General features: G+C 42.9%; 1 protein-coding gene across 1 annotated transcript in view; it reads right to left on the bottom strand.

The window, feature by feature from the left end:
• Positions 1–6,913: 6,913 nt before the first annotated feature.
• TGFBR3 (transforming growth factor beta receptor III) overlaps positions 6,914–18,393 on the bottom strand; it is a 180,578-nt gene continuing 169,098 nt past the window's right edge. The window contains exon 16 of the mRNA XM_015420182.1: positions 6,914–10,130. Within this exon, the coding sequence (XP_015275668.1) occupies positions 10,012–10,130 (119 nt within the window). The 3' untranslated portion in view covers positions 6,914–10,011. The remainder of the gene's footprint in view (positions 10,131–18,393) is intronic.

The following is an 18,393-nucleotide window of genomic DNA, read 5'->3' as shown; positions in this document are numbered from 1 at the left end:
ATAATTTGTATGAGATAATCTGAATCTGAAAGGTGGGAAGGAAAACCAGGGAAATCCATGGAGGTGCATGAATTCACACCTATGCTCTGGGGAAGCGGGGGAGGGGAACCCTGCTTGTCAAAAGCAGTGACTTTAGGGCAAAGAACATGCATAGAAATGGCTTTACTGTCAAAGAATATATTTAAGATTGAAACTTTTGGCATCTAACTGAATAGATATTCCACTGATTCCAGTGATAAGTAGCATGCCTAACATACACCCACCTGCAGAGAAATAACTGAGATTTAAAAAAAAATCTCAAACCTCTGTAACTAGTTTATATTCTTTATATAGGTACAAAAGAGACAAGGCCCCAGTTCTAGATAAAGTTATGTGGGCCACAGTTCTAAGCATACTTCTTTAATCTGATTAAGAGTGCCAATTCTCATATTTTGCACAGGATAACATATTATTTAAAACAAGCTATTATAATTTAGACTATTTATGTGATCTTCTTTACTTTGCCTGCATGCTGGTTGGTTTCACAATAATTATGGTTTTCAAAAATTATTAGTGACAATTACAGCAACCGGTTCAAGAATGTAGAGTGCAGTGCAGTTTTGCTCAGCCTGAATGTAAGATAAGTCAGTCCTAAAGCTTTGCTAGATCTGAACAATTTAGTAGCTTAGATTTCGTAAACCATCTACAATTAGTTCATGAACCAACAACCAAAGCAAGAAGTGGCTAAACTTGATTTTGCAAAGACAGGAAGGAGCATACTTCAGTATATTGTTAATTCCTAAATTAAAGATTTTTTTTTTAAGTTTAGAAATATGATTTGAATAAATGCATATATTAAAATATTTGCATTTTTATTATGTGTCAAGGAAGAGGGACCAGAGTGGGGATGTGAAAGATAAAAGGAGAACACTGATATCCCTCTGGATTTTCAAAAGGGACAGAAATTACGGTTTATGCCCAAGTAATTGTGAATAGGTTTGCATATTGCATACGCAACCATGGAAGTATCACAACATAGTAGGGATGGGCATGAATTGGGAAAATGGTGGTTCGTGTTGGTTCGTTTGATTGCACAGACCATGAATTTACACAAACTTTTCAGTTTCCCAAACCAGTTTGTGGTTCATTTGGCTCAGGTAGTAGAACAGCCCCCTTGTGAGTTAGAGATGCCAAACTTACAGGGAGTCTTCAGCAGGCTCTCCTTCACCCACCCTTCAAGTTTGGTGAAGACTGGATTTGATATGTCCAAGTTATAGCCCCCCAAAGCAAATGCCCCCAGGAACACTCAGATCTAGCTTCAGGTTCGGTCCCTGAAACTACAGCAAGAAACACCTTCCCAGCTGGGAGAGGCGTTTAAAAAACTGTCCCACTGTGTGAGGAAACAACTGTGTCCCACTGTGTGAGGAGTCCTCAAAGCCTCCCCTAAATTGGCCACACAGCAAACAATCCTTCTTCTGCTATCATGACAACTAACTCTTCTCTCTGCGTGCTGCAAAGTGAAAGCAGCTGAGTCAGTTTATTAATGTGGTCAATGACCAGCACAAATTACAATACACAGTATGGCAGAAATATAAATTAATCAATAATAATAAACCAATAAATAAATAAACAGATGGGCTATATAAAATGATTTAAAATAGATAATTACAGATTAAAATGAATATTGTTACAAATTTGGTGTACTGCATAGAATATCTGTGAATTTTACAGGCAGCTGCAAAAAACCTTGCACAAGAAGCTGTAATCTGCAAAGAAGCTTCCTTAAACGCTCAGAGTCAGAGCAGCCTGGGAGCCTTCTGTGCAGAGGGAGAATAAACTTAGTATTTCCTGATCAAACCAGCAGGAGAACATAACATGTTCATTTGTTTCAACAACACCAGCACCACAAGGAGTCTAACATAGCAGTCTTGCTATATCTCCCATCCAACACTGCAGAGGGTGTGGTATTATACTGGTATATAATCAGCTCCCATAGAGCAGAGTGGGAGCTCCGTGGTTGGCTCCCAGAGCTGCCATTCAAGCTATGGACAACTGCTTTGGGTGTTTCTAGGGCTCTCCACAAGTCTACCTAGTTGCCTAGGAACTGATTGAATTGGCGCAAGGCTGTCTGGAGAACGAACCGCAAAAACGAACCACCCAAACCTCCACGGAAAAAGACGGTTCATTTTTGGGTTTGGGAATGATGCAACCAAACGAACCAGTTTGAAATAAACCATGAACTGGCCAGGTTTGTGCTTGAACCACAGTTCATTTTCCAGTTTGTGCCCATCCCTACAACATACAATCTAATACTAGAAAATTAAGGAACATGTTGGGAATGTCACGTTGCATGAGTGGTGGTGAAGTGTCCATTGAAGAGCAGTTGCAGCCCAATTCTAAGCGCTGCTGATCAAAGCAGGAAGAGGCTAATGTCCCTTGTGGAGAGAGATGCCATTCCCTTCTTTGAATGTTTCAATAAAGTGTGAGTAAAGGCATTTATGCCTCTTTTCTCATTGTCATTTGAACACATTACGTAACATCTAAACCCTCTCTAGAAAACAACTTACCATTGAGTAACATGTTGCTGTGCTTGAAAGCTTTTCACAGTTCAGAAAACAAGCACCACATTTTATTAATAATTGATATACTTTTATTAAGCACAGAGGACTCAAGATAACTTGACACTTTGTGGTTATCAAAACTGTACAACTTATCATTTATACAAAGAATACACAAACATGTACAAAAGGGGTGTTCAAACTGGCCACAGGGATTTTAAAGGGGCATATTTCCCCCACTGGGTTTTTGGTAAAATATTAGGATATTGGGCTAATTTATTTATTTATCAATAAAAATGTAAAAGTGTTGTATTTCGAAACAGGCAGGCACCAGATAGTGATTCAGTTTCTTGATGAACACCCCAAATGTGACAAACAAAACAGAACCAGTTGCCTCACAGAAAGCACTCTACTCACACAGGGTGCAAACCCACAAATACCACCGCTGCACACCCTCCATCCATTCCAATGGGCCTTGGGTGGAAGCACCACAGAAGTCCTCCTGGAAGGGACAGCAGATGTCCATCAATAGTGCTTGCAAGACTGCACTTACAATCAGCAGTAGGGTCTCCTTTTGAAGCATGAGGTAGATACATATCATAGATACGAACATGGCACACAATGGCCATAAACAATGAAGGGAACAAACGAAAACAAACATAACAATCTACTTTTCAAACAACAGCTTACACACAACATTTGGCATGACACTGACTTTTTGTGACAATAAAATGAAAGCTGCCCAACGCAAAAAATATTTGAAAAGGCAAAAGCTAGTGCTGAGATAATATATGGATTATTACGAGCAAAGTACGTGTTTCAGAAACAAGTCTAAGAGTGAGAAGTAATTCCTTTTGAATCCTTAATCCAGCAATTCCCCACCTTGGCAGTTCCACTGATGTGAAGGCAACAACCTCAATGTTGGTAAACTGTGTAAATGTTAAGTGGATGATAAGGGGAGCAAAGAAGGAATTTGAGAGGCTGGCTGTTACATCCACCAAGACAGCAAACAACATTTATTCAAATACACAAGGGACAGTAAAACAGGTCAAAAGGCAGCAGGATCTTTAGATGAAAAAGCTGTGAAAGGAGAGCTATAGGAGGGCAGGAAAGTTGCAGAGAGGATAAATGAATTCTATTTGCCACTTTCCACTGTGGCAGATGCTGGAGTGATACACACATCTTAACCACTGTTTTTGGGAAGCACATCTGAAGTACAATGCCTGATAAAGGTAACAAATTATGAGATTTTAGAACTAAGAGAGAAATTACAAATTAACAAACCATTGGGGCTGCACGACAGTCACCTGAAAGTCCTTAAAGGACTCAAATGTGAAGCCGCTTATTGGTTAATAAACACATCCAATTTCTTCAAACCTCCTTACCAGAGGACTGGAAGACAGCCAATGTAACACAATTTTTTTTTAAAAGGAAACCAGGGTGGGGTGGGGTAATTCAGGAAACGACAGATCTGTCATCCTAATGAGTGTCCACAGTAAACTTGTTAAAACTATTATTAAAGATGGACTTGATAAATAGAAGAAGCTCAAGCGATGATGAGACAGAATCTGCACGGCTTCTGCAAAAGGAAGTCATGCCTCACCAATCTTTAGAATTCACTGAACATGTCAACAAGCATAAAAAGACCCAGTAGACATTCTATCCTTCCAAAAAGCTTTTAGCAGTCCTTCTGAAATGCCAAACTAGGAGCAGAAGAAATTTCCATTTGGACACACAAACACTGCTCAAGGTCTGGACTTGCAGACTCCGGTATAAAATTTCTACGGTTTTACACTTTGTTAGTGAGGCAAGATAAGGTTCTCAAGAAATGCTATACAACATCAAGTGATATAGTAAGTACACAACACCACATAATTTGCTTTAAAAACCCTTGCAGTAAATAATATGACAGCAAAATATAGAGCTTACACTTGCAGCAGAAATACAGCTTTCAGTGGCTATGGGAAAAGGCGTTGTTCAGCTTTGTGGCAAAGCTGTCTGCAAGGAAATTCCCTCTCCTTCTACATGGCTGGGTCATATAGTAGATACTTAGTTCTTGAATACTGCAATCCTCAAAGCCTTTATAGATCTATTAAGATCAACAGCTTTACTAAGGATTAAATGGCTTGAGGTTTATAGTCTTATTATCTTGCTCCAGTTACGGGCATAGAAGCTTTGACGTACATGTGTAAATTTCTCACCTAGAAGACCTCCCCATTAATTTTCAGTGATGGAATCCAATCCACATGTGGCATGCATATGAGGCTTTGGACAATCCACCTAGTTAATGGGACATCATGTGCATGGGTGTGCAAGAAATTCTTATGTACATGCAGGGGTCTTGTTGTAGAAAAAGAGCTGCTGGAGCTCATTAGCATAACTCATTAGCATAACTTATTTGCATATGCCACACCCCCTGACATCACCGGAAGTGTGTCAGAAGGCCCGGCTACTAACCCTCCTGCTTCATCCTCATTCCCAAACGGAATGAGGATCGAAGCAGAGGGCGGGGTAAAGAAGGGGGCGGGGCTTCACCACGTGACCGCCCCGCCCCCTAGAGGTTCTCTTCCGGAGCTCCGTACCTGAGAGCTCCCCCCCGACTAGAGCCCTGTGTACATGTACAACTCTGTTATCAAGGGATATGATGGGGTGTGTGTGTTTTAAGCCAAAAAGAAGAATGCATTGTCCTTTTGAACTTACAGGATAATGTAATTTTGGGGGCCATGAATTGCATCATGCATTTGCTCCACTATCTAGGTAACCAATAAGAACTGTCCATTAATTCAGGCTGTTAATAAAACAAACACAACATAGTTAGCATATAATAAAGTGAGCATTTTGAAGTATTCTAAAGCAAGTGCATCAAGGTCAATCAATTAAAATTTAATGTTGAATATAAACCTAGAAAATGTCACTTGTCTATTTCTAAGTATTACTTTCGGGGGGGGGGTGAGACTTTATATATAAATCTAGGTTTTAGAGAAAATTACTGATAGAAATACTAAGAATGCAGCTTCTCTCTCTCTTTTTCTCTCAAAAATATACATTTAATTATTTTACATACATTGTTAATCTTTCTGCTCCCAAACCAAGTTTTACTACTTCCTATGAGATCTCTACTTTTTAAAAAATCTGAGGGGAAAGGGTTAAAACAGGGAAGAGAAAGAATGTACAAAACTGTAGAATTCACAGTAACTGAAATTAAACATCTTATATAAAGCACTTATATTTAAATATATCTCTATATATCTTTATGCCCACATTTAATGTAGTAAAATATAGCTATGATTGATTTAAAGACTCTAGTCTTCTTTGAAGACATTTTAAAAAAGATTTTCATACACAGAATATGATTACAAAATACATTCAGCTGAAGGTTAGGCAAAGCGCATTGCTTTTAAATATACAAACAGCAAATTGGTTCTCAATACTCAATAGTCCAGTCCTGCAAACACTTAAGAAGGGCAATAATCTACCCCGATAAATCCCAGTTACATTTTGGTACATTCCAAATCTGCCAGGATTCTCAGCTCTGCTGGCTGTTGCACTAGCAAATGCAAACAGATCTGAGCATTTTCCTCTTTGCTAGGACAAATTCTGTGCAGTGGACTATGCAGTGCGGGGTGTGTGTGTGTGGAGTGAAAATCAGCAAGGGGAAATACACTCTTTGATGACTTTTGGACCAGCATCTACAGCTGTGCCTTTAACAGTGATTTGTTTTGTGGCAGTGAACAAGGGGGAATGTTTATCTGAATGAAACAACCAATGAGGCAACGTGAGACCTCTGTCCTGTTTTGGAAATGCCTGAATTTAGGTGAACGAGAGAGAGGGATTCTTCAATTGGAGGGAAATGCCTCGAGAACAAACTTAGGGGGTTCCACTCCACTAGGTAGTATTACTTAATTAGGCTTCCATTGGCTCTTTACAAAGTGCATCACCTAAAATTAATCGCCAGTATTTTTAACACCATGACTGGCACATATTCTCTCTGCTCACAGGCCTTTAAGGGGACTCTTTTGTTCCGTTTGATGTTAGAGAGACACATTTGGTCAACCACCAGGACTTTTTTATTGTTACAACTGGAGGCTGCCATCCAATCTGATACCAGCTCCACAACTACTGTCCTTTCAGATCTTCCTGACACTCTTCACAGGATGCAAATGAGGCCTTAAGAAGACTGAGACCTGACACTTTCTTCCTCCTTACCTGTCCCCTCAGCATCTAACCTGATGGAAGAAAATTCTGCAGAACTCAAAAATTTGCACACTGTTTTGTGATATTTGGATCAAGATGGGTAGCTCTGTTAGTCTGTCTGTAGCAGTAGAAATGAGCAAGAGTCCAGTAGCACTTTAAGGACTAACAACATTTGTGGCAGGGTATGAACTTTCGTGAGTCACTGTCTTTAAGGTACTACTGGACTCTACTGCTTGTGATATTTGGAGTTGTCCTAATAAAAGGTATTACTTGGCTTTTGTTTTGGATTTTGCTGCTTGCAGCAAATTAATCACTGTTTAAAGTGTATGAGCACACAGGGCTGGCTTGCTGGATTAGCAAACTTGGCTGGATCCATCTGCAGCCTTGTTACAAGAGCAGCAGAAGGGCCTTTGCGATTGGCCTCAGATTGTAGTAATCTGCCTCCCCTTGAACAAAAGGGGATGATGTGGCGCATTCACATTCCCCTGCCTCCGCTTTCGCTTCCCCAGGATCCTTTGCACAGTTAGAGCTGAGCTAGCCAGTCTAAGGAATTGGGCCCAAAGTTAGCTTTGTGTGGAAGTGTTTACAGGACTACATTCAAACCATATTTAAGCACCTAATTAAAGGCACAACTCTGTTCTCCTGCCCAAACCACATATTCTCTGACAGATCTTAAATGCATTTTGAAGTCTGATTATCCACTGATATTAATATAAACGGGGAACACTGGTTGAACTGATGTTACTCAGCTTGATTGGGCACATGGACTTTATTTTATTTTATTAGAATCCTACTGCAAACCAAACTTTTTGTTGCTCTAGCAAAATTAAACTTATTCTGCTACAGAAAGGGGGGAAGGGGAGCAATCTCCACTGAAGGTAATACGAACAGAGCCTTTGCTAGCCTGCAAAGGGAAAGCTCTGCTCATTTTGCTTGCAGCAAGGCAGAATCAGAAAACTATGTTTTGGTTCTCAAAGTGACAACACAATATACCTGCTGTTTCAAACAGGACCCCCGTTTTCATTTGGGATATATGGTAAGGCTTGGAGAAGGCAAGGGTACTAATGATTATTCTGAAAATTAGTACTGGGTGGCCATTTTGTATTCCAAACAGTACTTTGGGATATATCCAATTGCAATGCTGAGATGACTAACTAGCAATTTGATGCGAAACACAGAGGGTCTTTTAAGCAGTCCTTTCATTCTTATATATGAGTCACACAAAAACAATCCGCTGGATAGCTTTCTCCTATGGAGCATTAAAAACAAAATCTTCATAAAGCTTTGGGAAGATTCTGGAAGCACAGAGAACGCAGCCTTGACCTACGTCCTTGAAATAACAAAAGCTAGCTGTTGATAATGTAGCACATTTGTATGGAGTGGAATTCAAGCTAAATTATTAAAATCATCTGCCAAATGAAAAAAGATGGGGATATCTTTATCTATGTTATGGGTCAGCCTCAAATGTGGACCCATCTGGGTGCTGGAAATGCTCATATTTCACAAGCAGTCCTTGCTTGGTGCACTGACTAAGAAGAACGTGTTTCTAAATTACTATGACTCAACACAACATTCACCCCCAATTGACAGTGTTCAAAGTACATGGTCAAAACCCCAGATCTGCCTTTGCAGCTATTTTCTTTCCTGAATCTTCTGGTATTTTTGACCATTTCTACATCTTTTGTGTATATCCAGATGTGCCAAAGGCTCAAACCTGGCCAATAATACACAACCACAAATACATATAATGATAACCATGCACATATGGCATTGTAGTACAGCTAACTTCTTAATTACCTCATCTTAGAGTTCTACACGTGCACATGGTACTCAGATGTGTGTTAGGAGGGTGGGCAGAGTATCCCTTGTTTACTGAAGGCCTGATAGATGGTACTCTGGGAGTTCTGTAAGAGGAGATCTCAGCATTTTAAAAAATGTTTCTTGGCAGACATGTGGGGACCAGATTCAGACCAGGACCATGGTGTGAGGGGAGGGTTTTTTTTAAAGCGGCCTGATGTGCCTTTTTCACAAGCTAAAATTGGTTTGAAGGACACTATTTGCCTTGTGGGAAAAGCTTACTGATACCAGTACATATAGGTTTTCCCAGTGGGGCATACTGCATCCCAGGTTGTTTTAGACTGGAAGCATGGTGCAGGGGAAAGGCTCCCCCCCTCCCCAATCCTGGCCTAAATCAGTGGCCTGCTCGCCTGGCAAGAGCCTTTTTTAAAAAAAGAGAGAGGGAGGAAAACAACTCCAGGAACTCCTGATGCAGAACTCCCAGAGGATCATCTAGTTAGGCCTTAAACCCTGGGGACAGCACTGCACACACAGATGAAAGGGGCCACTGGTGCCTCATATGTCAATTGTGAAACTACCAGTAGCAGGTAATGCACACTGTAGTGTAAAGGCTTAGAAGACAAACTAGCCATTATGTTCTTGAACAAAGACAAGACTGCAGTGCTGGCTCCCATTAACAAAACATTTGGGAACTGCCTTAGGATAATATACGGCATTGTGGATCCAAAGAGGCTTGCATCAAGGAATGCCTAGATGCATTAATGCGCACACACGAGTCACTCGAAACATCTAATCAAACAATTTAAAATCCATTGTTTTGTACAGGAATGTTTCCCCCCCCCAATTCTTCTTGCTACCAGAGGGCGAAACTTGGGGAAAACAAAACATCCCAAGCTGCAGGCAACATGACAGCAGGCAAAACGCTGCGCGCCAAGTCAAGCCGAACACCAATACCACTAATAAACAGAAGCTTCTGTGAAATGACAGCATGTAGCTGAGGAACAATCAGTGATCTTAAAAGCAAGTTGCTCTGTCCATCAAACTTTCCTGTTCTGATGAGATGGAATCCCTTTATTTAAGGGAAAGGGGGGGGGGAATAAATCTTTCCCCCAGCTTATGAGGCTGAAATCCCTTTACAGACACCTCGTGTCACCGACAGTTTCGGAAGCCAATGTTGTGATTCTGCAGAGACAAAGCAGCACGTATGGAAAAAGAAAACTGGCTTGTGTTTCACATTGAGAGCCAGTGGACCCTTTTACACAACCCACGGCTGCGCATAAATAGTAGCTTTGTCATGTGTGAGTCTAGCTTGCTGCAAGAGGTTCAAGGACTGTGTTTATCCAGAAAAAGGAAAAAAAAACCTCAAAGGAAATCCCTGCCAAAGAATCCAAACCAGTCCTTCCAAAGCAAGTGACCTCAAACAGCTCCATTTGAACCTCTGCGCTCCTATGCTGCTCCTTGGACTTGCATCCCACCCCTTTGGTTAGGCTGTGCTGCTACTGGAACAGGGGGTGCTTTGTGTGCTGCCAATACTGTGGGCTGCACTGCTGTTCTCGGAGGCTGGTGGGGATGTAGGTACCTGCTGTCTTCCTGCCGGTTCTCCTGGGGAAAAGGAGGACGAAACAGAGGAATTTTTACTTGTAATCTCTTACTGTTCCCATAATCTTCTTGTCACCATACATGGTCACAGTGACTTCACAAAGACATTTTCACTCCTCTGGACAGCATTTATGTGGAAACCCACATCTCGTTTTGCTAGGTGCTTTGCAAGGCTACTGGGTGCAATCTCAGCTGAGGACAGGGACTGTTGCTTACAGCTGTCTTTCAAGGGACTGAAATCATACTACTGTGATGGGAGGCAAATAGTTTGCATGCTTTTGTGTTTTATAGATGGTAGCTGCCAAGGATGAGGCCATCTGCAGTAGACTTCATATCTAGGGGAGGCATCATCGAAGCTGGAGATGAATGAATTAGGGTATTATTCAAACTTTTGGAGAAATATTCTTACTTATATCACATCCGTATTTTGCTATTGTTCTAAAGAGCTCAATGAGGGTTATCCCATTTTATCTTCACAACCACCCTGCAAGGGAGGTTAATGATGGGAGAAACTGGCTGCCGTAAGGTCAGCCTGAGTGAACATTTGAACTCGGGTCTCATCAGCTCAAGTTCAACACACTGTTTTATGTATTACACTTGGATACCCAACTTTATTGAGCCTGTGGACACTTTGGGAATTTTTAGAAAGGTAGTGGGGCACCACCACAGGTGATCAGTTCCAAAATGGATACCATGGAGACAATCACAAAATGTTGGAAGATTCCAAGCAAGAATCCTCCTATTGGGGAGGGGGGCAGCTATTTTTGAATGGATGCTATATGCAGGCCCAAAAGGTGATGCATGCATCCTGAAGTCTTTACTCCAGCAAGGTGGAGGAAAGCCAGAATAGGTTCCCTGCTTTGGGTAAGAGTCATGCGGAAGAAACCCTGGAATACATCAGTGGCAACTATGGTATAAATGCGTATTACACAATGGCACTCCTTACATATTGACTTACACAAGACATTAAGGACTGACACAAGGGCTTCTGGGGGCAGAAGAGAATGCAGAGCAATTACAGCAGAGCACTGAGGAGGGAGGGGGAGGGGCAGAAACTCATCAGTTCACCTGGAGAGTGTTGGTGGACCAAAGGTTGCCTATGGATCACCTGTTGTGGAACTAGGAAACAGACTACTTAGATTTTAGGAAGAACACAGATTACCAAGAAACATTTCAATATTGTTAAATATGTATATTCTCTTTAAAACTGTAACTTGTATTATTCTTTATAGTTGTATAAACACTTTCACGTTTTCTATAGCACAGATCAGAATCTGTCACAATCATTTTTCAGCAAAATGTGCTGTGATATTTTACAAAGTAGAAATAACCTGAAACAGAACTAAATGGTTTAAGTCACTATTAAAAAAGGATTCATTGCAAATGCATCACTAATGTTATCTGGTTTCTTCTTTTGTCCCAAAGTTATTTGTACACAAATCTCCTTTCCTGTCCTTCTAAAACCATCTTTATGAAGTTGATATAAGCAGCCTGCCCCCACTGGGAACATTCACGGGTATGTGTGGGGGGAGGAGAGGGCCATATTAACGCAGAAACTGCAGTTGCTTCCATTCCCCTAATAGGGCCTCTCAAACCCTCTTCCAGGAAAGCAGATCTGCAAAATGTAGAACTGGCCCATATTCCCTGCTGCTGGGTCTTATTACAGCTATGCTGTCACCCATTTTATAAACCACGCTTTTACTCGGAGCCGCTCAGCAACCTCAGCATATCAACTATGATCTGTATACATTTTGATCTAACTTTGTATAGATGAATACCTTTTTGTCTTTAGGGAAAACGGCACACACAGCTGTCACAGTTCTAATGCCAAAAACATGCTGTCTTGGGTGTTTGTTTTTTCCCTTCTCCCCCTTCCTCTCTTTCTGGACAACTTTCCACAGATGCATTTTTTTCCTTTCAAGTACAGGGTTATGCCCCTTTGTCTCAGTGGCACAGAACTCTGCTGGAGTTTAATTTTTTCTCCTGCACTCTCCTCCTCCTCCAAGAAAAAAATGTTGGCTGCTTTCTGTTTGAGTGGAACAAGCAGTATTTGCTATGTCCTCCAATAAGCACTCACTCAGCTTCCATTAGAAGTACTTCAAGGGGGTGGGAAATATAGGTGGATGAGCAAGTTGCCCAGCAAATGCTGGGAACCAGTATGGAACTGTGGCCAGTGGGGCAGCGGGGAGACAGCCCTCATTTCCTTTCCTTGGTCCCAGATAGCTCGGCCTCTCTTTCCCATAGCAACTTGCCTCCTCTCATAGCCCACACTTGCCATTCAGAGCTTGACACTGGAAACTGTGCGAACAGGAGAGATCTGATTTCTCTGCCTGGCCGCTGAAGTCACAGTGGTTCTAAGACTGCAGTGAGAGCGCCATTTCCTTATTGCTGTACCTAGGAAAATGAGGCATCTGGGGGAAGGCTCTCTCTCAAGGGAAAGTTTACAATTTTGTTATATTGTAAGCCCTCACAGCTTGAAGCCAGTTTGGTGTAGTGGTTAAGAATGGTGGACTCTAATCTGGAGGACTGGGTTTGATTCCCCACTCCTGCACATGCAGCCAGCTGAGTAACCTTGGGTCAGTCACAGTTCTCTCGGTGCTCTCTCAACCCCATCTACCTCACAGGGGAGAGGAAGGGAATAGGATCGTAAGCCGCTCTCAGACTCCAAGTGAAGGGCGGGGTATAAATCCAGCTCTTCTTCTTTATGACAGCATCTCTTGTCAATGTTGCTGAAGCTTCTCAGGAGGAGAGAGTCGCTTGTTATGACTCTTTTGGTCAGGGGCAGATAGGGGGGGAGAAATGGCCCTGGAAAGGAGCCCACCCCAAACCCAGCTTGGCCCCTCCTCTAGCCCCCAGCCCTCCCCAAAAGGAGTGAGGGAGCACTTGCCTGGTCATCCCTAAGCAGAAGATGCCTGGCCAAGCTGGGCTGCAGGGCAGGGTGAGGCTGGGGGGGGCTGTCCCTCACTGCAGAGAGGCCAGTCCCGACAGGTGCATCACATCCTGTGCTGCTGCAAGCCCTGCCTCCCCACATCTCCAGCTTTCTCCTGCCCCTCTTTGGGCTGGGGTGGCCCTGTTTATGGCCCCCATGTGAGGGGGAGGTCCCCTGGGCCGTTGGCCCACTGGGACTCTTCCCTTAGCCCTAATTGGCCAGTCCTTCCTGTTTACCTTTCCCTTTTGTAAGGCCATCCTGTAGTGATCCCTCTTACTCCCGTGATCAGCACAGTTCTCATCACGATCCCTGCATGGATTGTGTTTCCTGCACCTCCAGACTCTTCCATTTGGAATGACTATTAATTACACCTTGGAATGCTTCAGACACACAGCATAACAAATATGCTTTGGATACATTTTGCTCTACCTCTGGATAGTTAAATACCATTTTGACTTTAGGGAAAATGGCATCCTCTGGGTGTCTCAACACTACATAATTGTGACTTCTAGCCTTTTCTGTCCCTCAGGCTGGTGGTAGGCAACAGATCTTGTTCACGTCAGCATCAACTGTAGAGATGAGAAGCTCAACCTTAAAGAGGGTAACTTGCCCAAGGCAACCCAACAAAGGTGTGGCAGAGCTGCAATTTCAATTTGTCCATCTATATCACATGTGTATTTCATCTCTTCTCCAAGAAGCATACATGCAAACACATGAAGCTACCTTATGCTGTATCAGTATTGTCTATTCTGATAGATAGCAGCTCTCCAGGGTCGCAGATAGAGGTCCTTCCTGTCACCTACTACCTGATTCTTTTAACTGGACTTACCAGGGAAAGAACCTGGGAATTTCAACATGCCAAGCAGATGCTCTGTCACCAAGGGGAGTGTCGCGGGCAGCAGCTAGAAAAGCTCTCTAATGGCTGCCACCACTCTGCTATGGGTCTCCTTAGGAGGGCTCAGAGCACTCATCCAACCCCTTTATCCCCTCCTTTTCCAACAGGTTCCACCCTACAAGTGACCGAATGAGGTGTGAGGCAGAGTAACAAATAATAATAACGATCGTAATTCAAGTACTATGTCTGATAAAGAGAACAGTAAAAGAAGGTACACAAACAAAATATCCCTAAGGCGTCTAAGACAGTTACTAGTTTTCTCTGGGTGACTGGTTTCAAGCTGACTCACCTCTTCTGAATGAGGGATCCCTCCATTTGCAGCAGCCTCTCCTCAGCTCTGTTCTCTAGGAGTGCACCACCTACCACTTTGGGTGAGGCCTTTTATCCCTTCTTCACAGGCACCTCCTTCTACTACTCTACTGGTATAAATTTCCCCCCCAAAATCCCCTGCTAACCAATCACAAGGTCCAGAGGGGACCTGATAGCTACCTCTACTACAGACTTTCCTGAAGTCACTAGGCAGCTGCCCCAGGGCCCATGCTGGGGTGGAGATTGCCCACAACCTCATACCCTAATGTGGGGGGGGGACAGCTGGATTTTGGTGGCAGCAGTGGCTCCCACCTGTGCCACATGAGGCGAGGGTTACTCCTTGCTTGGACCCTGATGGCAAGGGGTAGTTGTGGCAGGGGGCTGGTGAGGGCTAAGGGTGGTGGCAGTGATTCCGGGGGCCTATCCTGGATTTTCCCCCAGGGCTTCAGAATCACTAAGACCACCCCTGCCTATCACTCACCCACAACTCCTCCCTTAAAACTCCTCCTCCCCTCCTCTCTTTTCTCTTCAAAACAACCCTGTGAGGTAGGTGAGGGTGTAAGAGAGCGACTGATTGGAAAACTGGGGATCTGAACAGTCCTAGCCTCTGCAGTCCCGGCCTGGCATTGTGACCATTACACCACACTGGCTCCCACCAGTGATCTCCCAGCTCAACAACACTCTTCCTGTGTCTCAGACTAGTATGGCAATTTTACAAAATGACTATGTCCCATCCATAGGCTATAAACAAGCTTTAACCCATCTGAGTGCAACAACATGTACTTTATTATTCACACTTAGGAAAACTGCCAGTGCTGCTCCCTGTCCAGGAAGTCTGACTATTTGCTTTGCTGTCCCCATTTGCCAAATATAATTTGTTGCTTTGTCAGTATATTTCAATCAGCTCCCATTAAACAAAGTCCTGTGTACTTCCAGAGTTGTTTTTTGGGGGAAGGTGGGGGGAAGCATGGCGCAAAGACGGGAACAAAATCTTCAGACTTTCTTAACAGGGTCAGATGACATATGTGTGTGCTATGCGTGGGTTTTAAACTGCTTGCTTTGACTTTGGGACTAATAACTTATAAAGGTGTTCTTGGCCATTTACACTTGCACGATCTATTCATGTACACACACACACACACAAAAAAAAGAATTTCCTTTACTTAGTTCCTGAGTAGTATGAGTAAAGCTCTGACTTCTTCTAAAACAGAGACACGATTTCATAAAATGTACAAACGATGCATTAACTAAAGAAAGAATACCTAGAATACAAATTTTAAAAACCCTCTCTGTGTAAAGGCTAGTTTCCAACATCCCGTCATGCCCTAGCGTGACAAAGAAACAGAACCCAGGGTCAGGCAGGGCATGAAGACCTGTGATGCTTAATGGCCAAGATCCCCAGGGACAGCAGGCAGGTTTAGCCCCATCCTAATGATGCCCTATACTAACTTCCCATGTAACTGAATAGTTCATTCCTAAAGCAGCCCTGCCCATGAAGGCAAACCCATTCTCTGCCCAGTGTCATGGATTTGGATGGGCATTCAGTGTATCAATTGTACACAGAAATGCAATGCACTTCCCTGAGCTCCTTGCAATATACATCTTTATTTATAGTAATCCTTTTTAAGGTATTTTATGCCAATAAAGGTCAACTGAACTGAACTGAATATACATCTTTCCTTCCTGTTACCATAATGATGAGATTTTTGCAACACCTGACTGTACTCAGACATCACATCCCCAGCATGATGGGGATGAACACACCTTGCGACTGTGCTCGTGCATGTCCTTTACTCTCCCCACCCACAGAACACGGAGCATGATTAAAGGCTCCCATATTTGAGAAGACCTGAATCAAACTCCAATTTGCCATGAAATCTGAATGCAGCTGTCTGAGGAAAATGAAGCTAGTTTCTTCCCTACAAGTCAAGAACTCAAACCTCGGTTCAATCCCAGTTTATAATCCTGCCTTGCAGGAAGGAAATATGCCTTGCATGAACAAAAACTATTGAGGCAAACTCAGCATGGGTTCTGTAAGGGAAGATCTTGTCTCACTAACCTGTTAATGTTCTTTGAGGGAGTGAACAAACAAGTGGACAAGGGGGACCCAATAGATGTTGTTTACCTTGACTTCCAGAAAGCTTTTGATAAAGTTCCTCTTCAAAGGCTCCTAAGTAAACTCAATAGTCACGGGATAAAAGGACAAGTCCTTTTGTGGATCTAAAACTGGCTAATTAATGGGAAACAGAGAATGAGTATAAATGGGCAATTTTCTCAGTGGAAGGTGGTAAGCAGTGGGGTACCGCAGGGATCAGTACTTGGTCCAATGCTTTTTAACTTGTTCATTAATGATTTGGAGATGGGAGTAAGCAGTGAAGTGGCTAAATTTGCGGATGATACGAAGTTGTACACGGTGGTGAGAACCAGGGAGGATTGTGAGGCACTCCAAAGGGATCTGTCGAGGATGGGCAAGTGGGTGTCAACGTGGCAAAAGGGGTTCAATGTGGCCAAGTGCAAAGTGATGCACATTGGAGCCAAAAATCCTAACTATAAATACGCGTTGATGGGGTCTGAACTGGCAGAGACTGACCAAGAGAGAGATCTTGGAGTCGTAGCATAACTCACTGAAAATGTTGACACAGTGTGCGACTGCAATAAAAAAGGCCAATGCTATGCTGGGGATTATTAGGAAGGGAATTGAAAACAAATCAGCCAATATCATAATGCCCCTGTATAAATCGATGGTGCAACCTCATTTGGAATACTGTGTATGGTTCTGGTCACCACACCTCAAAAAGGATATTATAGCACTGGAAAAAGTGCAGAAAAGGACAACTAGAATGATAAAAGGGTTGGAACACTTTCCCTATGAAGAAAGGTTAAAGCGCTTGGGGCTCTTTAGCTTGGAGAAATGACAGCTGAGGGGTGACATGATCGAGGTTTATAAGATTATGCATGGGAAAGAGCAGGTAGAGAAAGAAGTACTTTTCTCCCTTTCTCACAATACAAGAACTCGTGGGCACTCAATGAAATTGCCGAGCAGTAAGGTTAGAACAGATAAAAGGAAGTACTTCTTCACCCAAAGAGTGATTAACACATGGAATTCACTGCCACAAAAGATGGCAGCGGCTACAAGCATGGACAGCTTCGAGAGGGAATTAGATAAACATATGGAGCAGAGGTCCGCCACAAGGAATAGATAGGAACTCTCAGTCTGGGGCAAGTGATGCTCTGTATTCTTGGTGCTTGGGGGGGGGGTGTCAACAGTTGGAGGGCTTCTAATGTCCTGGCCCCACTGGTGGACCTCCTGATGGCACCTGGTATTTTTGGCCACTGTGTGACAGAGTGTTGGACTGATCCAACATTGTCTTCTCTTATGTTCTCTTTGCTCAGGTGGCTGCATTCCAAATTCATGGTAAACTGGCATTTGATTCAAGGCTTCTCAGTTGGGGCTGTTCCATATTGTGTAGTGCCCAGGGAAATGGGACAAGAAGGTTCAGAATCATGTATGCCTATCCTGTGACAGGAAAGGCCTCCGAAGCTCAATAGTGAATTAGTGGTCATTAGGACAAGTCAATTAGAACACCACAGTCCAATCCACTGTGATGAAGGAGAAGGGACTTTCCACATTGCCTCTCCTGATCCAATCATGATGAATGCTCAGGAAAGACCTCCCACTCTGCCTGTCTGTAAAAGATTTACCTGTTGCTTTAAGAGCTACAGATTTTAAGGCAACTGTCCCCAGACTTTTCCAAACTTGATTGCATCTTGAGACCAAACTAGAGTGGATTTGGGAAACACATGGAGTAGCTCACAACAGTTGGGCAGCACAGCGAACTAGATTTGATAACCACCAAGAAGTTTTCTTTTTAAAAATCAAGCTTTACATGTGAAGCAAGGGATATGCATAAGGACATCAACAAGTTATGTTCATGTCTGATTGCAGTTTGTCGTCATGTCTGAATGCAGCCTTGGAATTTCAGAGAATGTATAATGACAGAACATGAATGTACCAACTTTGTTTCTCTGTATTTATATCTTGTCTGTCTAAAGAATAGTTTACAAGGTGGCTGAATTTTAATGACAACCCTACTTACCAGTTGACACTTGTTCCTAACTCTATTTCATTAATA

Source organism: Gekko japonicus, unplaced genomic scaffold, assembly GCF_001447785.1.
Source record: "Gekko japonicus isolate JY-2015 unplaced genomic scaffold, Gekko_japonicus_V1.1 scaffold134, whole genome shotgun sequence".
NCBI classification, from domain to species: domain Eukaryota; kingdom Metazoa; phylum Chordata; class Lepidosauria; order Squamata; family Gekkonidae; genus Gekko; species Gekko japonicus.
The sequence above is the reverse complement of the archived record's forward strand: the minus strand, read 5'-3'. Positions and strand labels throughout refer to the sequence as shown.